The following is a 27,994-nucleotide window of genomic DNA, read 5'->3' on the forward strand; positions in this document are numbered from 1 at the left end:
ACTCCACATAGAAAGCACGACGCACACTTAATTTCTCTGAAAAAAAAAACAAAAAAACATCAAGTAGACAACTGAGCGACACGCCACAGTGGTTCATGATCACAGACCGACGACCAGTCCTCGCGGCATGATCCTTTGCGACAGGACCGACCACAAGAACCGACCAGTACCACCCTGTCCCCGCCTGCAGTCGTCGCACTGCGCGATCACCTACACGTCGACATGGCGGCCGCCACCATACAGGACCAGAGGAGGCCCACCAGGCACCATCCGGCGTCCGTCGGCCGACCGGAAGCAGCCCCGTTGCCCCTGTGCTGCTGCTGTCCCCTGGACGATGACGCCAGCACATCCGCGCCCCTTCGCTGATTCATGACGACCTCGATGTCGTTCTTCGTCAGCTGCGCATCATCGTCGTTGTCGGCTTTGTTCTTCTCGTTATGATCAATGTCGGGATCTGGAGAGGCCCCGTCGTTAATCCTGTTACCGGACTCGTCCGCGGCTTCCTTGTCTCCTTTCCCGGCGGCTGTCGGCGGCGGCCGGGCCGAAGCCTTTCGGGTGGTGGAGTGGGCGATGGCGGCGGCGCTGCGGAACTCTGGCCTGGCGTAGTCGGCGGGGCAGCCCAGCTGGCTGGCGCTGAGTCGGGACACCTTGCTGCTGCTCAGGTTGCCGCTGGCTTGGAAGTCGCACTTGACGTGCCTCAGCTCGCGCCGGAGCTTGTCGTTCCTGGTAATGTTCTCCAGGTGCAGCATCCACACGAGGCGGCAGTCGCAGCTGAACTTGTTGCCTGGAGGAAAACGAGAACGGTTTATCGATCGATTAATTGACTAGATTGACTAATCGGCAGATTAACTGTGTAACTTACAAACTCCCTGACTCAGCTTATGCTTTTTATGACGTCCCAATTATTACGCCTCGCCAGCATCATGCGTTGCATGCACATTTAAGGTGAATAAAGACAAAGGATTTATTGCAGAAGTACTTGTTGGGCTAGTTGCGGAAAACTGTTTTCAACCACGGTTGAAAGCCCTAAAAAGACAAACAACGGCGCTACTCACAAATTTATAAAAACAACGATAGACGTACATATATATATGTGTTGATAAACCAATCGTCCCCTTGGCTATGCATGCGCCAGGATACACGCCATTCAACCAGTTTACATAAATTTATATATATATAAAAAGAAGTGTCTCGGCATCACACAATGCAATCGACGCGTAGTTGACACGTTGGGGGCCCCTCATCCTGATAAAGTATGCCTCTTGCAGTTCGCGTACTCTTTGATTCTTGCTTCTACCTAGAATCTTGTTGTCACCGAAGCGTGGCTCACATTTGCAGGCCTTACAGGGCGTGGATGAGCGGGCTTCCCTCATACGGTCTTGATGAATGTGGCAGGGGCCATCCTACGGAAAGTAAAAAAACCACAGAACCAGGAGAGTGACGCAGTCGGCACAGAGCGACATGAGTCATGAGGGTTGCGACATTTTGTACCTAACGTATACAAAATGTCGCATAACCTCAAGAGGGTTGCGAACAGGTACGGAATGCCTCTCGTGTTTTCAGCTCCCAAGAAAGTCGGCCAAATGTGTCCTCGAATGGCTAGTGAAAGCAAAAACGAGCGAGCATGTGGTACGAAGCACGTCAGAACGTATATCGAATGCGTCACGGGGGTCGTGTATGAAATGCCGCTAACGTGTGGAAAATCTTACGTTGGGCAAACGAAAAGCGCACCTATGACCGTTCGAGGGTGCGTGCATAACATTCGAAGACAAATAATGGGGCACCTTAGACCAAAAACTGTAGGACCTGCAAATGTGAGACACGCTTCGGTGACACCAAGATTCTAGGTAGAAGCAAGATACAAAGACCACGCGAACTGCAAAAGGCGTACTTTATCTCTGCGCATGCTTAGCCTGAGTGACGATTGGCGTATAAACATATACATATATATGTGTGCTTCCACCTTCTTTTTTTCGAATATATTTGTTAGTAGCGCCCTTGTTTGTCTTCCCTTGTGTTCGTCTTTTTAGCGATATTGAACATGGTTCAAAAAGGATCCATTGGCGAATTACCGATGCGAACAAATAATATTTCGTGTAATTAAGTTTCGTGACGCGGGTGGTCCTAGAACGTCAAGTATTTATGGATTGTTCCGACATCCGAGGAAAGTATATTAACTGAAATAGATCAAGTCACCTAGTGTTGATAGTCTCCGAAATTATAACATGTTGGGAGAAGAGATGCGTGAAAACGGCTACACCTGGTGTCTTTCACACCAAGTGTAGCCGTTTTCACGCATCTCCTAGACAACGAAAAACAAAAAAACTATAATGTCTCAGAAATTACACACATTTCACGTCACCAAAAATACAGTGGCTAAGCAAGCCGATGCGTGAAACGTTCGTGATATTCTTCTTGGTCATACGCGGAACATTCAATCAAGAATGTCCGGAAGGCGAAATGTCCTTCAAACCTAGAAGGCAGCAGACACTGGTAAGACTTTAAAAATAAACCTCCTGCAGGAAGCATCATAATGGACGAATTGTTTCGGCAAGAGACTTAGTTGTGTGCCTCTTAAGCCGCGGTCAAACGTTGTTCCCTGTAGACATGATGACAAACATTATCTGAGGGCAGGCCTCAAGCAGCTTCCAAGCATGTTGCTCCATGCATACTTCAAAGATGGCAGGCTTTGTGCGTACATTCTGACAGGGTAGTGAAAACTAAGGCACTCCTCAGACGGTGTCTGCACACTCTGTGTATTGAATAAAGTATGAGCAGTGTGCCCGTGACTTTAGAGAAAAGCCGGCTAGTGTTCTCACTGTGCGTCATGCCTACATGATGCCTAGGAATAAATTAAGCTACCCTAGAAGCTTAATGAAGTGAAACAACAATCTGGCGTCACTACCCTTTCTACATTGCTTCGGAAGAACGACAGCGTACATGCACTCCCTGCTCGCAGAAGCTCCTCTATGTATATTGCCTCAAGATGCACGCCGAACGTCAGCCGTCGATTTGTCTTTAATCAGCTCCGCTAATGAAAAAGACGAGCGGTTTCGCCAATGAGGATAGCGAACTGTATTGCGCCCCTCCCAGCAGCATGCAGTCTCGGTGGCGGGTGCTTTCTAAAAAGAAAATGGAGGCATCTCAAGTTAGAAAGAGAGAAGAAATCGGGAAGTGGCAATACCAGAGCAAAAAAATACATAAAGGAAAGAGTTAGGCGAGAAGATTGGGGATGAGTAAGACGAGAGGGGAGCCTAAATTAATGTCCGGGAATTATTAATTAGGGGGAAATTGTCTCTACACAACAGCAGTTCCGCTAACTCGGGAAACTTCAACAAGTTCAGCAGCGGGTCTCGCACCACGCGTAAGTTAACGAGTTCAACCGGTAAATAAGATGATGACCTCTGCAGGAGGATTTCGAATTCTAGCTTCAGAAGCTCTGTCGAGAAGCAGGCGACGGTGGTTATTGGACTATACGCGACTGAAAAATATCGTGCATTTGTGTCCTTGTGGCGGGGACCAAACGAAGTCTCCAAGATACAGAAGCGAAAAAAGCATCCACCTCTTTCTGACCCCGAGACAGCACTGATTTTATAGCATGATACTTATCACCTTTCCCGTTAGCTGATTCGATTAATCAAAAAGCCAGGAAATGTCTTCCGTGTTCATTTCGGTGGAGAACACAGACGGAGATTTCTGAGGGTGTAGACAAAACAAGAAGCGCAGAATAGAAAAGAAAAAAAGGAGGCAATTTCTCTCCTGCTTTGCCAATCTTGACCTCTCTGTGGTCCACGGAAACCGAGTTTGAAAGGTATTATAAGCGGACCAAGAATTTGCTGAGTTCACGAAGGAATATTACTTTCGCTCTTCGGCTCAATGTAGGCTTCCGAAAGGAAACGCCTTTTTGCGTTCTATGGTTTTTTGCCCGGATCAGCGATCGAATCCGGCGGCTCCGGAATGATCCTGGAGGCCGAACAATGCGCCCTCAAGAAAGGCGATTAAATGTAACTCATATGAAAGAACCTACTTAATTCTTGTTCATCCGGGTCGTGTTTGAGATCATAAACAAGGCCGACATACGACATCCCTCCAAGTAATCAGAGAGGCGCCGTCTCTTTTCCACGAGATTAGATGAGAAGCGATGGATTTGGCACTTCTCATCGTGGATACGGTTTAATTCGCGCTTCAAATGTGGAATTCGAAAATCTTCATCGATATATATATAAAGGGCATGGTGGCGGGAGGCCGAAGGCGTGGGTATATAACTGAGAAGAAAAAAACCCTTAGTGAAAACAGCAACAACGGACGATTTAATCTTCGACGTTTCGGCCGGAGTCCGGACTTCGTTAGGAAGACGAAGGCCGGACTCCGGCCGAAACGTCGAAGATTAAATCGTCCGTTGTTGCTGTTTTCAGTAAGGGTTTTTTCTTCTCAGTTATATATATATATATATATATATATCATAAAAAAATATATATATATATTTTTCTTTTTTTTTAATGCTTGGAATATTTTGTTTGAGTATATTTGCGTCTCCAGCTCGTTGCTCGCCCTCTCCCGGCTGAAACGAGAAGCACTCTAGCTGGGGCCCCCGGTTCTTTTTGGCGGGAAGGGGGGAGGGGGGGAGGGGGGGGGGGGGGCTATGCAATACGGCGAGACGAAGGGACCGGGATATTGCCACCTGCTCCGGCCGGCCCCTTCGTCCCGCCATCTTGCATAGCCCCCCTACTCAGCGGGCACGGCGGAACAGCTCGCGACCACGGCTCGCCAACAGCCATTTCGGAATGCAAGCAGTACTCCTCTCTGTACCAATGGAATGTTGCAGCCCATATGGGATTTGCACCGTACTGTTTCGCCGGTTTTCCGACGTTAACGAAAGGTGCCTCAGTAAACGTACGTGCAAGCGGGTAGGCGTTCCACCGAACTGTAAAGGCTGGGATTGGGGGGGGGGGGGGGGGGGCAAAACTATTCCGTGCAGAAATTATTAAAAAAAATTGTTTTGTAAAGTTTTGTAATCAGAAGAATAATGGAATCGCCTTTTCTAGGCACATTTGTTCCAAAATAACTGGTGTCGAATTTGGAACTTTTATCGATTATAAGAGGTCGTGACTTTGATAGCCCTAATTGCTTTACCCACAAATAATGTCTTGACATAGATTTGCCGTACTAGAAAGACTATTTAAATTTATGGCGCACTATGTTTAATTTATACCTAGTTAATTGAAAATTATACATTTGCACCCGTGTTCATAATTTGCCAACATTGAATTGCCATAGCTGTTCGGTCGTTTGAAATTAGATCATAAGCAACATATTATATTGGAGCTTGAAAAGCTACGTTTTAGGATACCTTAACATTACTATTATTGATACTAATTGCCGGCCCCGGTAAACGCCATACCCACAAAAATACGACGTAATACTAAAATGGATTTCACACAAAGATATCATTCTCTTTACTTTTTAGCGTGTGAAAAAGTGATATCGTTATCAATTAAGATAGCATTGTTTAAAAAAAAAAAGAAAAAAAGCTCTTGTTACTTGTTTTGAATTTTGACACGCGCCGAAAAACGCAAGGACAAGGAGGGAGGTAAACACTGGCGCTTCTTCTTCTCCTTATGTTTTTCGGCGCCTGTCTACGATCATGTACAAACTGGCCTAGATTGCCATATTACTGCTAGTTTTTGATTTTCGTAATGAGAACAACGTTCCTTAACTTATATTTTTTTATATTATGAACTTATTACCCGCAGATATATTTTGTTAAACTTTGATTGATTTCAATATTCATGTCTTGGTAATAATCCTAAAGCAAATAATCATCTAGTTGCATAAAAAGCCATTACAGGAATAAAAGGTTAAAAGCGCGGACAAGGAAGAAGACAGACGACCGGACAGGCGCTTTACTCTCAACTCTTGTGCTTTTAATGGCAGCATCGACACCTATATATGCATACATTATCGCCCAACCCGCACCACACCCAATCGCACACTCAAGGGCAGCCATCCAAAAACGCCATTTCACATTACAGGGCCCGCAGTTCATTATTCCACATAAAAGTTAGTAAGGTTCTAGGAATTAAGAAGTCATGAAAATGTTGGTGCGACTAGAATGTCGCACGAAACATTTCATGACTATTTTATTTCGTGAAATGACTAGAATGTCTGCCGGAACGGCTTGTCGTCTACAAAGAATTCTTCGCAGACGACACCGCGTTCATGCATGCTCTCCCAGGTAGCGCAGACGACCAGCCGTTCCGGCAGATAATAAACAGACAAATGCGGTGCTTTGACACACTTGTCGTGACAAGACATTGCGAGTGGTTGCCTCGACTTTCGAGATTGGAAACTACGTCGCCGGAAAGTGCGAATTCTAAGTTGTGTTTCTGGCGCTCGGAATCCTGTTTCCAGTGTCCGGACTGTCCACATCGAAAGGCGCCGGTGGATGTCCGGCGGCTCTCCAAATCTAACTTGGGAGCTCGAGAGGCATAAAATGGGAAGGGAATGCGCCGTCTATTCCTGGAAAGGAGAATAAACAGTCCACGTTCGTCTACGAACCGAGGGCCTGGCTTTCCCGCGGGGAAACTTCTTGGACGCGGAACGTGGGGAGGGGTAAGCGGCCGCAGCCCTCTTATTTTCGGTTTGTTCGGGGGGGTGCTGTCACACGGGAGAAACCAAATGTGAAAACCTTGTCAACCGTGCACTTCAACTTGCGGCGTTGAAAGAATGAACCTTGGTTCGAAGTGAACGGAAATAATTTCATAGTCAAGGCAATTCTAATACAAAAGACAATCTGCAGTGTTTCGTCTGCTTTTCGAGCAGGAGGGGTGGTGACGTGAGAGCGGTGCCGAGCTCTGATTGGCTTAGATTGAATTGATAGTGGGTAGACCTAAATGCTAGATGCCTTGAGGCTACCCACAATTTGTTTTTCAATCAGTCAATAAGAGCTCGGCGTTCCTCATCATCACAACCCCAGTGCAAGAAGCAGACGAACCTGCGCTTCGCATTCTAATACAAAAGACAGTCTGCAGACACTGCCTGAGGCATTCCTTTGGCTATGACGGTCACATTGGTTACACTGTCGGCAGACATGTCCTAAATGATAATAATGAGGCGTGTACGTAGATAATTATGTCATCATGACTGCAGCGAAAACCCCGTCGTTTTTATAATGTATGAGCAGTGTGACCGCCCCGGTGTCACACTGCTCATATACAAAAGACAGTCTGCATACAGATTCGAAAGCGAGTGAGTGCGAGATCCGTGGTTCGAATGCCGCATACCAATGAGTTCGAGGATAACTTGGCACTCGGCATTCGAACTACGGATATTGCGGTTACTCCTGTTTGCAGACTGTCTTTTGTATGATGGAAGTCGTAAACAAAACAGTCGCGTGGCGCTCGACCGAGCGGCCAAATCAAATTTTGGGGTTTTACGTGCCAAACAACGACGGGCATCTGGCACGCCCCAGCGGAGGACTGAGAATTAATTTCGACCACCTGGGGATCTTTTGACGTGCAACCGAAAGCTCGGTTACACGGCGCCTCCTCCGCAATACGCCTCCGTTAGATTGCGGGCCCCTCGGCCGGGATTCGAACCCGCCACATGGGGATTCGAAGGCTGGCGCTCTCGCCTCGGAGCCAACGAAGCTTTTCTTTTTTCTTTTTTTTTTATTGCAAGGTTACTTATGATACACACTGCTTAACATGAAGGGGCTAAAAGCCTATCAGCCATGCATGGCTGAAGGTCGTTGCGATGGTTAATTTAAAGGTTTTTGAGCGCAGCCAAATCGTCCAGAACTGGTAACCATTCCACATCAGTATTTATCTTTTTGTAACATTCTCTTAACCATTTGATAGTTTCAATGAAGTATTCTCGGGGGTTGCGTGCGTCAACATCAGCATGCCACACCGCCAGTCTGCTCTTCCGTATGCCGTGGAGCCCCAGGAGCATGATTATGTCGTAGGGCACAGGTTAACGCTCTCTTGTTAAGAACCCAATTCCTTGATGTGACAGCGGGAGCTCTTTCTTTATGGTCCGCAGAAGCACGTGCCAGAAAAGAAGAGCATCCCAGCAGCCCGAAAAGGCATGTTAAATGCTCTCCGGTTGTTTGCACAAGTTACAATTTACCGACCAGTAGAGGTTCATGCCTTTTGCCTCCAGAAAAGTCTTTACTGGCAGCGTTTCAGTGTGTAATTGAAAAAAAAAAAAAAAGTTTTAGCCGCCGCTGGTACCATGGCGTTCTTTACTCGCTGTAACACATCATCTCCCGGGGCCCCAGGGCCTATGGACCTATACGTCGGCATGGGCAACAACATAGCAACTAGGTCACGCGTCAAGTTTTTGCGTGATACACCAGACAAATAGTTCATAGAAAAACGAACGAACAGGAAACGGCAGGCAGATACAACTTCTCGCAAAAAACCCGACAGCGGTCCGCACCGTGCACGGCAGGACGAAACAACAAATCCCGGTAAAACGTCGAACAGCCTTGTCTGAATAACGGTTCGAAGAAAGGGATCACGCTGGTCACGGATAAACATAAAGCGTGAGACGAGTTGTCGAACAAATACGTGGCACAGTCCGACACCCCCTGCTTTGGGCTTAAAAAAAGGTTGGTGCTGCGAGTTCGCTCCCATCGGGACACCCAAATAAACACTGCAAATACACGGTGAATCCGCTGAATGTTGATTCTCGAACACTGCAGCACTTGGAGGCCATACCACAGTTTGGACAGAAGAAACACATTGCACGCAGTCGCTCTCGCGAAAATGGATGAATCTCTCCGTACCCACCTCTCGGCAGCGGCCTTAAGTTTAGGTATTTCTTCTCGCCAGTAATCTGTGGGCTCACGATAATGTTCCAGAGGAACACCTAGGTACTTTGATGGCGTCCGTGACCATTGAACATTCCCTAAAACAACTAGAGCAGTCGTCCACTCTCCGTGCCATAGCCCTACGCACCTTGACCAATTCACCGCGCAGGCCGTGACCTCACAAAACCTTTTGGTCAGTTCAACAGCTTCTAACACACTTTGAGGGTCCGAGAAAAAAAATAGCAACATCGTCTGCGTATGCCAGTATTTTAATGCCACATTTCTTTAGTGTAAAAACCCTAATATTTTTAGATTGAATGACACAGCGGCAAAAAGGCTCTAGGTAGATTGCGAAAAGCAAGGGTGATAAGGGACATCCCTGCCGCACCGCAGAGCGAACGTTGATCCCCGCACTAACTGTTTTATTACTTACTGGTTTAGTTTTGCAGTTTACATATGCCATTCTTACTCCCTCAAGCAGCACAGATCCAACTCCCACGTGTTTTAAAATAGAAAACAGAACATCGTGGCACATCCGATCAAATGCTTTTTCAAGATCTACCTGAAGTATAGCTACTTTCCGACATTCTGCGTCACAGACCTCTAGAACACTTCGAGTAGTGTGTATGTTTGTGCCAATGCTACGACCCTTTATCCCACAGGTTTGGTGCGGCCCTACTATTTTCCATTTAACATGTTGCAATCTACTGGCTAAAACCTTCATTAGCAGTTTATAGTGAGCGTTGGCCAGGGTAATTGGTCTATAATTACTAGTAGTACGAAGCTTATCGGCGTCACTACATTTGGGTATCAAGACCATGTGCGTGCACAAGAAAGAAAGTGGTAATTCTTTCTTTTGATAGGACTGAGAAAAAACACTATGCAGAACCGGTGCAATTCGCGGCTTAAACTTCTTATAGAAGGCCGTACTCAAACCATCCGGTCCCGGTGACTTGCCTACGCTTAGGTCATCTATCGCTTTCTCGACCTCTGATAAACAAATCGGAGCTTCTATAGACGTCGTAGTATCGCTATCCAGCTTAGGTTGACTTGACGAAATTTTCGTATCAAGCCCCTTTTCTTTTGGCATTTTCTTTTTAAACAAATGTGTATAATACTCAACAAAAGCAGGCTAAATACTGTCCTGAACTCGAGTTACTGCACCTCTGTACTCTATTTCTTCAATCCGGTTCCCGCGAGCATACTTTTTTTGCAACGCAAGTGCCCTCTTTGTGGGCATTTCCCCAACACTCAAGTTCGTCGCACGGGTACGAACGATTGCTTCTTTATATCTCTCTTCATCTATTTTTTCAAGCTTAGACTTGATAGTGCTTATGTCGTCTTTGAAGACACCTGGCGTCCTCTCCTCCTCTACATAAAGCCTTCGTAAATCCTGTCGAAGACCGTTCTCTACCCTTCGCTCTTCCCGCTTTATGTTAGTTGCTCTTTCAAGTGCATCAATCTTAACTTGCTGTTTGAATAGTTCCCACTCCTCACATATGTTATTTTCCGAAACGCCTTCAAGTCTGCCTAGCTTACTTTCAATTTTCCCTATCAATGCTTGGTCCTTAAGGAGTTTTTCGTTTAACTTCCACAACTCCCACGAAAAGCCAGTTTGTTTCTTACGCTTACCCAAAGTAAAACTCACCGAACTGTGATCGCTAAACGAGACATGACTGACCGCGAAGTCGTTACACTGGGGTACTGAATCCGCTGTAACATATACCCTGTCAAGCCTGGCATGACCTCTGCCTTGGTGGTGCGTGTAAAGGACCCGATGTCCCGGTGTTATGCAGGGTGCCAGGTCTTCGAGCCCCTTATCTTGAATCAACCGGTTTAAAGCTTCACTAGACCTATCACTATTTCGTCTTTGAGTTGTCCGGTCTTCTGGCATACAGACGCAATTAAAGTCTCCCATCAATATCGTAAGTCGGTCACTAATTACAAATCTGTCAATATATTCGAAAAAAAACGCGTCGCTCACTCTCCACGTTTGGCGCATAAATGCACATAACCCTCTACTTTTTATTTAGAAAAACAAAATCGCAGAGAACAAGCCTTCCCGATTCACACGATATAACGTTCTCTTCAATGAGCCCAGCAGCTCTTCTCACGAACAGACAACATCCTCCAGATCTACTTACAGCATGGCTGACGAAGACATTGTACCCCGACGTAAACGGTTTCACCAGGAATTCGGTCTGACTTTCACTCTCAACCTTCGTCTCCTGAACCGCCAAAACGTCTAGGTCCCTTTCTAGGAGAAGGCGACTCAGCTGACATTGTCGGCGGCGTGCCGCAAGTCCTCTGACGTTAAGGGTCCCTATGCGCAGACCAGACGTCAGTTGTGCCGTTTTTTATTGCGTCAGACCCAGCTTCCGGCGATTACCCTTTGCGTCATATCGTGCCAGGGTCGATACTCACTGCGACAGACCTCCGTCGCGGGTCAGCGACGAGGACCGCAGTTTGCTCACATAGCGCCCTTTTTTTCCTATCAGCTGAAACTCTCCCTCAGACCCCTGCTGTACCGGTGCGACGTTTCTCGGAAACTCGTCGGCCAGTCGCGCGGTTTCACCTTTGAGGGATCCAGTTCCATGGCTGGCTCACACTCGATGGCTGCTGCCTCGGTGCCGGTGCTCTCCATCGCCGTGCGAAACCTACGACGGGCGTCTGGCACGCCCCAGCGGAGGACTGAGGATTAATTTGGACCACCTGGGGATCTTTTGACGTGCAACCGAAAGCTCGGTTACACGGCGCCTTCTCCGCAATAAGCCTCCGTCATATTGCGGGCACCTCGGTCGGGATTCGAACCCGCCACCTGGGGATCCGTAGGCCGGCGCTCTCGCCTCGGAGCCACCGAGGCGGCTTATGTAGAAAGCCGTACTGTCAACAATGGTTTCTCAAAAAGTTTACACGACAGAGAGCCATTGGTTTATGATCATAGGGACGAACTTGGGAAGGGAGGGCTGCAGACCTGAGGATGTTGAGGGCCCCAATGCCATTACTGCGCCACCTTCGAAAGACGGGGTCACACATTACGCATCCTACGAATACAGTTTGCAGACAAATAGTAATTCGAGGCACCGCAGCACCCCTGCTTTGTATGTCGCACGGCAACCAATGAAAGGAGCAGCCTAGCACGCCGCTTATGAAACACGGATGCGTCAGTGAGTCACGTTCGATCATGTCTGCAGTCTGGTTTTTGTCTTTTGTATAAACAGTCTGACACCGGCTTGACTTGGGCATAATATGATAGCTTACGAAAGTAAGTTGTGAGTGCCTGGAGCTGGGCTAGTTGGTTAAACATGCTTTTGAAAGTTTCCAGCTGAACGTAGGATAAACGAAGAGAGGGAGAAAAAAGAAACAGAAACACAGCTTTTCACATTCAGTTACAAAAGTATTCGCAAATGTTAAGCGTCAACAAGTATTTCTCATATTTGAGGATGCATTTATTACCAGTATTACTATAGGTAAAGTAAGATTACATGAACTGCTTTTAAATAACAACGTAAAACCATGTGTGAACTTTGTGCTGTACTTCTAGCTCCCATCAAGAATCACAGACTGGGAGCAAATGGTCGAGGGCTTTGAGACAGGGCGGAAGTTTCCTCATTGTGTGGGGGCCGTTGACGGAAAACACGTACATATCGAGGCCCTTGCCGATTCTGGAAGCCTGTACTATAACTACAAGGTGCTGTATATGGGTCTACAAATTTACTTTAACATATATCATGTTTTGCAAGAGCGTAACCTACTCCATAGTGCTGATGGCCGTCGTGGACAGCAAGTTGAGGTTTGTGGCCACATACGCTGGAGCGTATGGCCACCAAAGTGATGGTGGCGTCTTCAAGGCATCAAGGATAGGACAGTGCCTCAGTCAAGGTACCTTGAATTGTCCACCACCAAATCTGCTGCCATCTTCTCATGTTATCGCCGCGTACGTCTTCGTTGGTGACGAGGCATTTCAACTGAGGCCGGATTTTCTGAGGCCCTGTCCTGGTTGAAACCTCAGCGATTATCTAAACATATTCAACTATCGACTGTGTAGAGCGAGGTAGCCTTTAGAATTGTTGCACTTGCATTATAATAACAAAAATCACAGTGTTGTCTTTGTCCCATTTCCAGAAGGTGCGTCGAGGACTGTTACGACTGGCTTCCTTGGCTCCGTCCTGGAGTTCGTCTTCACCTGTTGCCAACGGCGCTGAACAGTCACGTTCAGATTCCCGAGATCGGCCCTTGAGTCGTCGGGCCGGTGGTGGCCTTCTCTGGGGGCTTTAAACTCAAAAAGAACGTCTTCCTGAAGCCACGAGACCATCTAAAATCGCGGGCCATCGCAAGGAGAAACACCGGCGTACGTGTGCGTGCCTGTGTGTGTGTGGGTCTGCCGGTGTTTGGTTTCAGCAAGAACGTCGACTCCTTACATCAGCAACTGGAGCGCGGCAAGAACGTCGAGGGATTACATCATCTGCCCCTCGCTGAAAGAACACCGGGAAATTGCATCAGCCGCACCCGCACTTCGGACACCTCGTGAACACTCGAACACCGAAGAAGGCTCCTCTCTCTCAGAGGGCCTTCTCGCCCTCGGAGGGCTATATAACTTGGGCTCAGAGAGCCCGAAATCGCCGACTGCGGACTGCCGATTGCCGATTATTTAGTCGACCATGCTTTTGTATATTCACTGTATATAAAAGTTCTCCTTCAGTACTCCCACTTCAGGCCTGGTTCCTCGGGGCCATGGTAGCAGTGAGCCGCAGCCCCAACTCTTGGTTCCGCGCCTGAGGTCGCCACCCTCCCCAACGCAACTGAACGCATTCGAAATTTTGGCTACTATATTTTGCATCTTCCGCAGGCCAATCGACCTCCTTCCAGACCACGCCACTGGAGTCGTCCGCGCAGCTTGTGTACTGCACAACTACCAACAAGACGACAAGTTGCACATGCTAAATGCCTGTGCTGATTGAAGTCGACCACTTTGGCAACATCGTTGATGGCCAGTGGCGCAAGGAGGTCTCTCAACAAACAAACGCGTTGCTCCACCTACCGAGGCTGAGATCGCGGCACGTCGACCAATCTGCCCGAAAATACAACACAATGGCCACCGCAGTGAGAGACGTGTACTGCAGGTACTTTTAAAGGAAGCTGCAGTGTCATGGCAAAGGAACCGCGCTGGACTGAAATCCTAGGTAGTGTCAGTGGTATGGTGACAAATCACGAAGTTTTCAAGTTTTTGTGTGTGAGGATCGTCTGACCTATTTCCGGTGGACCGGGAGCTGAGGCCACCATTACAACAATATTCTGCCGCTGCGAGTTAGCTACTTTTGAACGGGCGCTCTGGTGTGAGACGGCTTCCATGTGAGGCCCACTAGGACTTCGAACAGAGAAAGTGAAACATCTGTATTGTACCAAGACCGGTGCTACTGGAGGGGGATGAAATTAGGGACTCTCCCTTTTCATGTACGCTCTTAATGTGCTGAACTGGGAGTGGACGTAATTTATACTCTGCCGCCCGTGGAGGAGTGACCCAGTCCTCTCAGATCCTTGGATGGATAAGTGGGACAAGTTTTTTCAGTGCACGTTCTGCAAGATTCTGAACGGACGCGCAGTCCTTAAAAAAAAGCCGGAACACTTCTTTAAAAAAAAAAATGAGATGGAAGTTGATTCTAGCGTAGTTTTATCCCGTGGATATGAATATCGCGTTTGTTTTCCCCGAAGATGTAACTAAACGCGAGAAAACACGAAAAACACCCGACCCGTCGTGGCGTCATAAGAGGGCCTTTCGGCCGCAAAGCTCGTGTCGCTCGAGGGTCACGCATGCAATCCCTAACTTGCCAGGTGTATTCCCCCGTACTGGCACAAGTGTTAACATCTTTTTCTGCCCTTCTTAAAAAAATAGCACGAGTACGCGTGCATAGCTTTGATGGACGCTGCTGGAAGGAAGATTCCGAAAACTCCTTTTGTGACGTCATGCTCCTGGAAGGAGGACCTTCGGCGGTACTTTGAAAATGATTTTCTGCAACCTCCATGCACCAAATTATAAAAGAAATAATTTCGATATTCGAGATCCTGGAGGTGAAATGAAGACGATTTAAGTGTGTTTCCTCAAATACAAAACCGCTTCAGCTTCCCTTTAACTTGGTATGTGAGAGTTATTTGAGTAGTCTCCGAAGTATGTGCATTTGGGTGGTTCAGGTAGATGGGCAACGTGCTGGAGGTAGTGTAGTGTTGAGAGGGAGTGTGTTTGTACACGCCGAAGAAGCGCAGCATCTGCCCTCTCTTCAGTGTGGGGTAGACTGAAGGGGGTCATGTGGTTATGACGAAACTATAACAGAAGGCATGGCGAGTTTCCTTCTCGTCGTGCCTTGCGTTGTAGCTTCCGGGTAACGTAGGGGTCGATTTCGTCTGGCCTTTGACAAGGGGTACTCGGATCGTCGGCGGCGTGCGTAGATGAGTGGGCGGCCTTGCAGCACCGGCGCACAATGCAGATATTTGCCTTTTGGCGCCGGTGCACCCCATGACTCCAGCAACGTGTTATGTTCCTCTTTATTCATATTTGATGTCTGCCAAAAAGGTGAGCCTGTACTTGATGTTTTTTTTCTTTTGTAATTGCAACTTTTTTTTTTGTTAGTTGTTATCTTTCAACATTTAAAGCTAGTAATAAAAAATTTATTCCTGGATCACCCCTGCCTCATGTCACCTTTCTAATTCATTTTTACCCCGGACCTGTTGCCTGCGAATCAGTCAATTTTTTTTTGGAAAGGGTTTTGGTCTTTGCCTCTTCTACGGACAAAGAGGCGGACACTTCTTGTGGCAGGTATAGCCCAAAGTAGATCGACAGAGTACTGGCTGATTCCCCACAGGGTGAGGTGCTATTTTACTGTTTTCGTTGGACCTACGCTGCCCAATCGGGTCTTCACTTAACACATAATGCGTTTTATCGGCCCATTTTCATGAAATGAACGACACGCTGGACGACACACACAACGTGTGTGTGTGTGAACGTGCAAAACACATTGTGTACTTCCTCAGTGTAGGTCAGCATGAACAAGCTTACGCAAATGTTTAGCTTTATTTCTTAATTAAAAAGCAATATTAGCTATTTCGAACATGACAAAAACACTGAAGATAAAGGAAACGACATAAATAAAAAAACACACAGGTTTCCAGATGCAAAGAAAGCCAAAACAATCATGTTGGTGAAATAATCGCAAACTATACACAAAACCAAATTGTCACAGGATTTGTATGACAAATGTCACGCGTGGCACGTGTGACATTTGCGTAGGGGACTCATTGAATAATAGAAAGACCCTTTCTTGAAATCTATTTGCAGATCTGACACGAAGGTCTGTCCAGAAACCGAGAATCACTGATCAACACCTTGTAATTAAAGCCATTTTACACGCGTGTCACTCGCGTAGCACGCGTCCAGCGCGTTTACATATCAATAATTGTCGGCACTTCGTAAAAATGTGAACCTCGATTTTTATCAAATAGCTTTAATAACAATGTGTTGTTCAGCGTTTTTCGGTTCCTAGACAGACCTTCGCGTCATCTGCAAGCAGATTTGAAGAAAGGATATTTCTACTATGCAACGAGTCCCTTACGCAAAGTGATCGAACAAAAGCGTCAATTGTTATCGCCTGCAATTTTACAAAGGAAGCAACCGCAACCCTCGCGTGGTACGCAAACGCCAGTTCGTTTTAATGCCAAACTCAAGCGTACATCCCCCGGCGAAAAATATTCACTTGGGAGAAGCACATCCGCCGCCCCACCCCCGCAGCGAATTTTGAAGACGACGACGTAGGTGACGCATTTTTCGTATGTTTGATTCCCACGTTGCTAAGACCACCGTGACGTATTTCACGAGCCGCGTTTGATTGGCTGTCCGTCCCCTTCGCAAGAGCGGCCGTTCGCAAGGAAAGTTTGGCAAAATATGGAAGAGCGAATTAGTCGAATTCGCACCGCAACTGCGTTGTGCCGCAAGAACGGCGTCGCAATTGCGAAATCGCAAATTCGCACCATGTGAATCAGGCATTACAGGGTGCACGTAAAAAAAAGCTGCGTTTTTCTCTTTAACAAAATTAACTATCATTGGCAATAGCCCAACTTCAGCTAAGGGTATACCTAGAACTTAAAAGAAAATACCGAAGCTAAATAAAAATAATAACTACTCGTTGGTAATAGCTCAACATTACTTTAGTGCAGCCCTAGTAGTTAGAAGAAACTACCAAAGCTAAAAAACTTAAAGGTTCGGGAATGAACATTGAACTGCAAAAACCTTATTCAGACTAAGATACGCCGTTGTACAACTGAACCAGGCGCAGTGGCCCTTTTTGGATGCGGTGTCTCTTAAATGACTCCTCCGCTATCGACTCCATGCCGTCGTCTCCCTCGTGTTCAGATCTGCTAATTACCAGCGGCAACTATCAATTAATGTGAAAAACGCCAATATGTCTGAGGGGCTCATGAAAACGTTGCACTCAAGAAACAAAATGATTTCATTGGACGGGGATCTGTTGAAATAGGGGGGGGGGGGGGGTATGTAAATAAGAACAACACTCGCAATTCAGACTTTATCCATTGGGAACTTCGGTTTCGCCATAAGCTCAGCCCAAATATTATTTCGTCGTTGTATGTGGTCGTAATCTCTTCGCGATGTCCTTGACCTTCGTCTGGCTTGTTTTCCCAGCCATGCTCCCCGCTCTGTCCAAACAAGCTTCCTAGAATAAACGTCTCCAGCAAACCTCCAACATCCTCCTCCAAGCACATAGCCCCAACCCCCACCCCGCTGTCGCCATCGCCTAAACAACGCGAGCACTGTATCTTTCCCACAAACTGGAAGTTACTAGAGGAAGAAAGAGAGCGAGACAGAGAGATTGGGACAATCGACTAAACGCTCCAATCTAAAGCAATCCGTCGCTTTCGAGTCTCATATTGAAGGGTACCCCAGCCGCTACTGTATAGTGACTCGCAAATACTGCCCGAATAGGGGGGGGGGGGGGGGGAGGGGGGTAGATAAGGGCGACATTAAGTAAACGTTCTCTAGAAAAAAAAAGAACAAATTTAACAATAATTTACGCGCTTTGAGCGGCCAGGAAGAATAAAATTAAAACATGTTCTCATAATTTAAGTCATTAGACGAGTGGACTGGCAGAAGGACGAGGGGAGGTTTAGATATGGTGTTTCCTTATCAGCTCGCCTGCATAGTTTCGCTTCCTGGGAAACATGTTGCTCGTTGCTGTTTACGAGATGTAACAAAATCCTTGCTTCGTCACATATAAAAAAGAGAACGAGTAAGGAGTAACGCGTTACTAATAATAATTCACGTGTAACGCGTAATTGACAACGAGGCACCCACCACTTGTACATCGGAGACACGCCTCTAAGAATTAACGAAACAAGACCTGGGACTGTCCTGTGTCGATTGGAAATGAGTAAATAAAGCGCGCGCATAATTGAGAGAAGAGGAAGAAGAGGTTTATTTAAGAAAGACGGAGAGGTCGCTCCATGCAGTTTGCATTAACCGGTTTCTCTGTGCCGGGGGAGGATAATGGGGGATGCCAAAGAAGGGCAAGGAGAAGAAATTAATAAAAACAATGCGTTGATAGCAGCGGCAGCCGAATGGGACCCGGTGTTCCTTTTGGCTGCCGGGTCACAACCGTCCACAATTTTCAGTCGGGCTACAATTGTCCGAGACTGGGTAGGAATGGAACACGAGGCGGAGCTTCAGGTTCCTCGAACACTTTCAGGAACTTCAGAAACGTCAGGAATTAGATTAAAACAAAGACGTCCGTCGGAGAAAAAAAAAAAAAAAAGAAAATGTTTTTTATATTGAAGTAAGCTCTAAAGGATTTACAGGAGAGAATGGTCAGCAGACGACCTTTGCAGCGTTTCATTCTTCCGCAGAATACAATTTCGCTTCCCGGATGGAAATCAAAAGAGAGTCCTCTAAAAACGTTTCCTTTTTCGAAGCGCATAAACCCGATTGCGCACACTCGGACGTTACTGCGTGTGATGGGTAATCCGTGTTCTGAGCATGCGCAGTACCACTCCACTGCGGAGACATTGCACATGTGCCCGCAGCCCGGTGACTGGGCATTTCTTGCCCAAGTGACAAGCTCTGGCAAAGTATTTGGTGCGCCTGCCGCGTCGACCTGTAATCTCGTCGAGTTGCAACCTGTTCAACTCTTCAGATGGGTCGGAGATCCGCTCTGTCTTCTGCGCGCGCATCATCTTCACGGTGGACTTGATCGACTGCACCTCCGCGCACTTGTAGCACCAATTGTGGGTGTCTCTATGTAATCAGCTCAAAGAGTGCGATGGGAGCAACCCGTGTCATAGCCCAATAACCACACGGTCATGCAGTGACAGGGGTGGACATCTTCGTTTACTGGGACTGCATAACGATTGGGGAGCGATAGCATAAGCCCTCGTGATCGGTTGGTCTTATCGAGGGACGACCGATGAAAGAGTCGATCGTGGCGCGGCATACAACTTTCTCATCGCTGAATACCTAAAAGCGGCAGTCTGTGACCAGCACTTGTCGCCTCATTGCCATTGGGCAGAGAATCAGATGGTTGCGTTTCGCCTTGTACAACGCGAAATCAATCATGAACGGACGAACGTTGTCGTAATTAACCCGGGCTCGTCGTCAATGGTGACAGCAGTGAGAGACAGCGGTAAAGTCATTCCCGAGGCAGCTTATTTAGTAACAAACAAATTAAGGTTCCCTAACCTAGCGGTTTTGCCGGGCTCATTAGACCCAACTTTCTGCACATAAACGAAAATGTAAATTTGAAGGCAGTTATTAGGTCGAGCGGTAATTGGTTTACGGGTATTTGAAAATAACTGCCCTTTTGTCCACACCGGTTGTGGACAGTGCGCATGCTCAGACACCAAAGACGCCACATCTGATCCATTTGAGCGTGCGTTGTGGCGTCAGCAGCGCCACCGCTTGAAGCGTGACGTCAGAGGCGTGTCTTTGGTCGTACAGTGAGGTAAAATAATTACGCATTGCTCAACAAAGAATTTACCCTCAAGATAATGAGTTCTAACGAACGTCACGTTAGACCTTGGCGAATGAGACAAGCATCGCTTATAATCCATAACAAATGCGATAGATCGAGAAAGTTATTCGAAAATAAAAGTATCGCAGTTAAATTCGCAAAGCAAAGGCAAAAAACAAAAAGACAAGAACAAAACCAAAACGAAGCGAAAATTTGATTCGATTTACGTCTGTTCGCTTCATGTCAAGAAACGCTTTATTTCGCGTGTTTGCGATTCTATTCGTCGATACAAAAAGGAAGACGGAAACAAAAACACTAGCAGGCTTATCTCGAAATCGACGTTGGCGTAAAATCGAAGTCAGTCGCAGCTCGCTCGGGGCATTCCGCCACTGCCGTGACAAGAGAACCCGAGGAGAAGGCTCGCGTGCAACACTGGGAGGCTGAAACGGAAGAAGAAGTTAACTCGGCTCAGGGCACGCGTATTTTTGACCCCCAAACTTCTGCTTTCCCCATTCCCCATCTTAGTGGGACACACCCACACTCCTCTATTCCTTCTTTTTTTTTTTACTCGGTTTGTAGAGTTTTCTTTTGTCCTTATTTATTTTCAAATCCTTCCTCCGCTGGGAAGGGAGACCTCCCCAGCGAAGGAACTCGTCAAACGGCTGCTGCTAAAATACATGCCTCCCGACTTCAACTTTAGAGGGAGCTGGGCGCGAAAACAACAGTCAGCAATGCGCCCGTACGACAAAGAGGAAAGAGAATGGCAACCTTTCCGAAAACAGAGCAACTTTCCCGTTCGTTTCCTTATATTCTTTTCCCCGCCATTTTCTTCTCATTTCGATTTTTTAATCGCGCTCAAAATTTTTGTCTCATTGAGCTTTTTTCTTTTTTCTTTGTTTTCGTAGAGACCGCGACATTTGAAGCACCAAAAAAGAAAAGAAAAACTAAAGGGAATTTTAGCAAATCGCCTTCTACGTCATGCATTGAGAGAAATGTAGTTGTTTTGCTTTCTGTTCATTCGTGGCCTTTTATCTCCCCCTTTTGTATTTAAAAGTGGCTGATCTGAAAAGCCCAAAAAGAGCAAGTTCCTCCCATTACCTGAACACGACCATTCCGATGTGAACCGCACTTCCCACTTGGGAACATTTCAGCGCCGTTACGAAACATTCTGTTAGCGAGAGAATGGTTCAATCGAAGAGAGTGGGATATACGTTTTATTTAGTTTTCTAATGTTCCGCATTGTGAGATAAATAGAAAGGTAGCCAGAGCCTTTTAAGAAAAGAAGTCTAAGCAAGATTAAAAGTGCAAGTGAGTTTAACGCAATGGGAACTTCGCAGGTTATGAAAATACATATATGCAGGTATCTGTTCCATTGTGTCTTGGCATAATTGCGAGAAAATAAACGAACCCACGAAAGAGTATTTCGATTAGAGTGTTTGCGTGCTTTCTCTAGAAAACGAATGCGAAACACAAAAAGGGAACGATGACAGACACGCGCGGGTTTCCAGTTTTGACATAGCGAGTATTCGACGCACGCAAAAGCATTGCGCACGCAAAAAAATAGCGTTGGCGCGTGGCGACGACGCTATTTCTTCGCGTACGGAAAGCTTTTGCGTACTTCATTCTAAAACTCGCTGTTTATATCACATTAGACAAAGCTCCAGCAAATGCAGCTTCTGCATTCGAACCTTATATTAGTCTTTCGGACGTTACAAGCTTTCTTAGAACACCGAGGGGGAAATTTATCAAACACTAGAGTTTTTGATGTTGCCTTACACGCCCACAATCTGTGCACCTAAGACGACATAACTCAGGCGCTATATTTTACCACTGGACACACCGTCCATGTAATAGATTTGTGAGGTTAATCACTTGAGGAGTTCGCCGATTTCTTTTTTTGTATATATAAACTTGTGACACCACCATAGATGAGTTTCGCATATTTTGAAAGTCCTATAGATCTGCGCATAGCTAAATTCGTTCCATATAAAATTGAAGTCATTAAGGGCAAGCATTCAGGGTTGAACACGGACATCTTCTTGCTATTCGAAGTGAAAGCGACTGGTTAAAAAATAAACACAAAAAAATGTTACTGTAAAGTTTATATGAACGCCACGCAGTTTTGTTGGTATTGCTTTACTAAAGAGGGATTACCAAGGTCGTCTCCCCGGCAAAGTGTCAGTTCACAGAAATTCTCTATTACATTAACTTTAAAAAAAAAAATAATAAGATTACGGAAGAACCAGAAGAAGAATTTGTGAAGAGTTCGATTGAACACTTTATTTTTGGTTGTGCTCTAGATAATGAATAGCTGTAAATAGCACCGTTGATTCAACTCTCCCGGTGTTTACTGGTCTAGTTCTAATAGAAAAAGGCATCTGTCATTTGCTTATCATTATTGAGTTTGGAGGTTTAACGGGGCCAGATTTAGTCTCAGACGCTTTCTTGGTGTGTTATCTAAAATGGAGGAGGAGGTGCAGATAAATGCTTGTTAATAATCATTAGCAAATCCTTAAAGTAGAGTGTTCTTCTCGGTGAACATCAAAATAAATCTTGATAATCCCTAGAATTATCACTGAAGCGAGGTGCTGTTCCGAAGTGCTGGAAAAATATCTAATACCTGTTATTAAATCACGCGACAGACATATACAAATATTAGGCAGATATTGATAACCAGTCTTTGATTAAAGTTGTTTCTGAGATTTATGTGTTTTTATGCGGAAAAATCAGGTGTCTTGGTTGCTTGTTTGCACTGACTTGAAATAGAATTCTCTAAGTTCAATATTTATTATTTATTTAAAGATTACCCCGCACTGCCGAAAAGCGTAAAGAAAGAATTACAGCCTCCCGAAAAAAAATTCTCGTTTTAAGAGAATATTAAAAGTAAGGCATGGTTTAGGTAAGTTAATAAATAGCAGAAATCGGATGGTTATTTCTCCTATACATCCATACAAAGCCCCTGGCAATTAAAGCCGTTGCCAATAAACTTCTTCTCAATCAAAATGCCATCTTCAACACGAATAAATTATTAAAATTGTTTTTCGTATTTGCGAGAGAGAGAACAGTAATATCATAGGCCATAAATCTTACTATATGCCTGTTGAGGGTGGCCCAAGTCTTTTTCATTGTGCGCTTGCCTTTTCATTACAGATATTACAAAGATAGATATCAAATATAGAGCATTTATAGACAATTATGTGTTATAGAATGAACTTAAATCCTATCAGGAACAAAATTGTGTTAAAAGAAAGTTAAGAAAAAGAAAAAAAAAGCTTACCTGGTGTCGGAAATGGCAAATGGCTTAAATAACTTAAAAACGGTGAAATGCGCTATTACGCAAAACGTGTGTGACGACATTCTCATATAGCATTGATGTGTAAATGGTTCGAAAATTTGGAGTGAACGTGCATGGGGATAAAGTTTAGTATTCAATTTATGAGATAACGACATACGGGCTTTGAAATGTCTCTTCCGGTGTACTCTTTTTCGAACTAAAAATATTCCACTTTTAAAAATTTTATTAGAGCAAATTTTAAAGTATAAACAATGTTGCCATGGATTTGTTTAATTAACAAGCTAGAAAATAGGTACACAGGTTGTGGTTTATATACAACAAGTATGATGCGTTAAGCTCTCCTTGGGCATTATTACAACCAAATGTACTCGCGCCGAGAAACAAAATAATGCGTATAAATTAATCGAAGATTTCATTTTCTTATGCTTAAGGACAGATAAAACTCGATACTATCAAACGCAACATGTTTTCAGGTCCACTAAACAGAAGACCTTGAGGCGCATGTTATGTAATAAAGGACCAAGTTAGACTAGAGACATTCAAATATTTAGTCTAATTTTAATATCCATTCTTGCGTTTAAAAAAATCCTGTATTATTAACGAAGTTTAAAACGCGTTACAACAGCAAACACTTTCGTTGGAATTCATATTGGGTGTTCGCACAGTTTAATCCCTTGGACTTATCTTGCCATCTTTTATGTACACGTTCGCAGTACGTTCCCACCTACTGGGAAACAGCCTCATGACTCATATGCACCAAATCATATTTTGCAGACAAGTCCATTGATCTACGGAAAGTGTAGAGCCACGCCTGCGGAGTAACCCGCTTTCAGAAAACTAAAGCGCCTGGCCATGTTCTGCTCTACAGCCAGCGCCACCCCCTGGGCATAACGCGCGAAACATGAACTGGTGTACACCAAAATACGCCCCTAGCTGTTAATCAGAAACGCTCTATCCTTCGTCTAACCTGAACATGCACAAATCACAAAGGCTACAAGTGCGAGAGAGTAGCTTTGACTGGTGCTCCCGCTGCATGAGCGCTCGTGCAGCCGAGGCGCGTTCCAATGCATGGAGTTGGCACTTGCAGCCTTTCCGCTTTGTCTATGTTAAGAGGAGTAGAGTGTAACTCGCCTCTCAATATTTATTTTCATATTCCTTCCTAGGAAGCCACTATACCGAGAGAGTAGCGGTCGCTTCTCTAAATTCAGCTAGAAAGACAACGAAATTTGTACAGACCGGCGGTAATCTAAAACGACGTTCGCGTCATCTCTCGCTTCGGGAGATTAGGCGCCATGTGCACACTCGGGAGCATTGTGCTCATTCGAGCCCATCCTTAAGAGCGTCCAAGGTCACTCGCAATGCGATGCACATCCGCCTTCAAAGCTGTTCTCAGCCTCTCTTACGAAACGCCAAATGCCATTTTTTAGAGCTCTCGCGAAGGCGTGCTAATCGCCGGCTGACGGCGGCGGTTGAGCCGAGTAGACAAAGTTTATTTGCGAGGCGCCACGTCGACGCTATATATGGGAATAAATACTTCATACCTATTCCTATCCGAGAGCGCACTACCCCAATGAGTCATGCCTGCCCTTCGGCTTGTATATGAAAGACACAGGGAGAGTCAGCATAACACGTTACTTGTAGCTCGTTCCTTCTTCGGTGATCAAGTAAATATCTGCGTCAAATTTTGTTGTGCGGAAAGAAAACGAGAAACACGATTGACATGCTCGTGATCAAACAAAAAAATAACCTGTTTTGTTCATGTTTTTTTTATTTAATTTAGCATTGCCACGGCAGCTTGCGCAACAGTAATCTTTAGGGTTGTGCGAATATTCGCCATTTTCGAATAAGGAATCGAATATTACCCTATTCGATTCGTTAATCAAATTGAATAATCATTTTCGAAAGTTTCGAATATTTCTCGAATAATTTCCGAATAGTGGTTGTGGTGCCGCGCCGCGAAATGCACTTCACAAGCGTCCCACAACGCGCCTGAACGCCTGCCATTCATGCCCGCAACATGGCAATACGTACCCTCTCCTTCTAGAAAATGGTTGTCGTCATCGGCAGCAGCAGTTCCTCTCCATACGTACGTTGCTGTTGTCTCCATTACAAACCACTGTGTTAAGTATAACCCGCATGTAATCGATTTGCCGAGAGACGACACAGTCGACATCGACCCGCTTCGCTGTCACTCGGTCAGTCGCGCGATGAGGCAAGTCACATGAAAGTGGCCTGAGCAAGCGACCAAGGCGATGAGGATGTTTTCTAAAAATCGAAACACCGAGCGACGCGACGAGCGACAGTGAGAAATCTCTGTCGCTCGCCGCTGACTCTCGTCGCTGTCGCTCGTCTCATCGCTCACTAAATCAGTTCACTTACATGCGGTTAAGCCTTTAGGGACCGCTTTCGCACGAGACTGTGCGTGCACGCTTTCGGAAAGCGTGTCGTGGAGACGTTTGAGAACTGGCTGCAACGGTACCGCCGCTCTGTATGAGCGAAGTAGAAGTAGCAGAAACAGGAAGTTGTACCAAAATAAAGCGCAGTGTGGAAGTTTTTCGGCCGCTCCCACGCAACCGATTTAAAATACCACGACAGCTGCGTGATGTCGAGTCTTTCCTAACACTTTCCATGGTTGTTCCACTTGTTCAGTGTGGGAAGATAACATAGAGTGTATCCTTAAGCACCCCCCCCCCCCCCCCCCCGAAAATGTATCACCACAACGTTCAGCCGCTAGATTTATCAGGACGTAAGCACGCACGGGAACTATACTCCGTTCACACCTAAGCTGAGATTGCGGTGGAGGCTACGTCCTCCTTATACCAGCCATGCTCCTCTCCTTCGTTGCGTCTTCACGCTCCCGCCCTTACCCACGCGCAAGGAGCCGGGTCAGGTGATAAGAGGGAGCGGCTGATTGGTCCGCCGGGCACGTAGCTCCCGCTGCAGTCTCAGCTTGGTGTTGAACGGAGTATAGCACCTAAAGCTCACTGCGCGACTAGAAGCCGTTCTGTTTGGGGAGTTGAACCAAATTTCAATTCCGCCTATAGAAGAGAAGGCCTGCGCCTTTCCCCCCAAAACGTCATGATCCACGCAGCGCCACCTACCAGGCATCACCATCGCCGCCAGAACGTCCCGCAGCGTCTCGCAACGAGCGCACGCTTGCAGGCTGCGACACAAAAGCGGACCCGTCTGCCCCCTTGCGATGACTCTGGTAGAGATTCAGCACGTTTGCCGCTCGGGGCAGATAGATTTCCTAACGATGACGCCATGCGCAGGCCATGTTTTTACGTGCTAATGGTTCAACGCTCCATGCGATTTTTTTATTGATTCGACGTTGTTTACGCCGTGTCTTTTTATTAATAAAGAACAGAAATTATTTCATGCAGTTTCTATTCGATTATTTCGCTACATCAATTGCTTATTTGCTCATAGCTTTCTTGTTTTGTTTTTTACATTTGTGGAATAATGCACTCTGCTGCTATGAAAGTGCACCGAAGACGAGTCAAAATGACGACGTCTGCTTCTCTTCAATTCTTGCTTTTATTGTTGAGTGGAAATAATTAAATATTAAGCGTTTGATTGATGGCACTCGGCTACTTAAAATTTCTAGAGAAGTGGCGCACTCCTCCCTGCTTCTTACTAAACTTTCTTTCATCTTATGTCCAGACGCAACCGACGCTACGAGCTGATGGAACCAATCAGACAACGTCTAAAGCGACAATCATAGTGTTCGTCACGTTTTTGTACCTGTTATCTCACTTTTTCAACCAATCATAAACAGAAAAGGCCTAGTGACTTGCGCTTTTGACGCTGCTTGATTGGTCCCATTACCTCGTAGCGTCGACTGGTGCGACGGCGCTGTGTGTTCGAAAGAACGTGGCGAGAATACCATGGGGCAATATCTATGCAGAAGCTTCTTCGAGTACAAGGGAACAGAAACAAAACAACACAAAAACACTGACCAGTGAGGCTCATGTCGAAGGACTCGGCGTCAATCTTCCTCAAGTCCTGGACAGTCCTCCACGTAAGTGTGACCAGCTGGTTCTGCGACAGGTCCACGGTCACAAGGTTGGGAGCTCCCATGAACATTTGCGCCGGCAGGACGCGCAGCCGGTTGAACGAGAGGTACACGATGGTCAGATGCGGTAGGCCGTCAAAGGCCAGTGGATCGACTTCAGAGATCTCGTTGTACTTGAGGTCAAGCTCTACCAGGGACGACAAGCCGCCGAAAACGCGGGCTTCCAGCCTCTTCAGCTTGTTTCGAAACATGTCGAGCCTGAGAGCCCGCGACAGGCCCTTGAAGCTGTGCTCGGTGAGGGCCTCGATGGAGTTGTCGCTGAGGTCTAGCTCTTTAACCTTGCCCAGGCCCGCGAAGGCGAAGCCCTCTATGACCGTCATCTTGTTCCGCTCTAGGAACAAGTGCGTCAGAGACGGTAGGTGAGACAGGGCTCCCGAGGGCATCTTCTTTAGCTTGTTGTCCGCCAGTTCCAGCTTCTTGAGGCGAGGCAGATGCGAGATGCAGTCTATCTCCAGTTCCGTGATCTCGTTGGAGTCGAGGGACAGCACGGCCAGTTTTGTCAGGTTGTAGAAGGCGTGAGTCTTTAAGACACCTAACTCCGCCTGGGAGAACTTAAGGCGCTCCAAGACCGGAGAATGTGGCAGGACGTTGGAAGGAACAAACTTTAAGTGGTGGTCCTCACTGAGCGAACTGAACACGATCGAGACGATGGACGGCTGCTTCGCGAGGGCCTTGAAGACGATGTCGTCTTCGGCAATGCCCTTCACCAAGTAGCAGGTCACTTCGGTCGCGTCATCGGTGATATCGTCTGTGTCGCAGCCAGAGTGTAGAACCGATATTTTTATCGGTTCGGTTCGGGTTCG

General features: G+C 46.3%; 1 protein-coding gene across 1 annotated transcript; it reads right to left on the minus strand.

Annotated features, from left to right (window-relative positions):
- Positions 1-113: 113 nt before the first annotated feature.
- On the minus strand, positions 114-27,955 carry LOC115321580 (connectin-like; the record flags this gene model as incomplete). Its single annotated transcript, XM_040218811.2, has 2 exons — positions 114-784; positions 27,076-27,955. Coding segments are annotated over 2 exons (1,458 nt in total), but the record flags the coding sequence as incomplete, so codon positions are not given.
- Positions 27,956-27,994: the final 39 nt, after the last annotated feature.

This window comes from Ixodes scapularis, unplaced genomic scaffold (genome assembly GCF_016920785.2).
Source record: "Ixodes scapularis isolate PalLabHiFi unplaced genomic scaffold, ASM1692078v2 PGA_scaffold0__279_contigs__length_252992795, whole genome shotgun sequence".
Taxonomy (NCBI): domain Eukaryota; kingdom Metazoa; phylum Arthropoda; class Arachnida; order Ixodida; family Ixodidae; genus Ixodes; species Ixodes scapularis.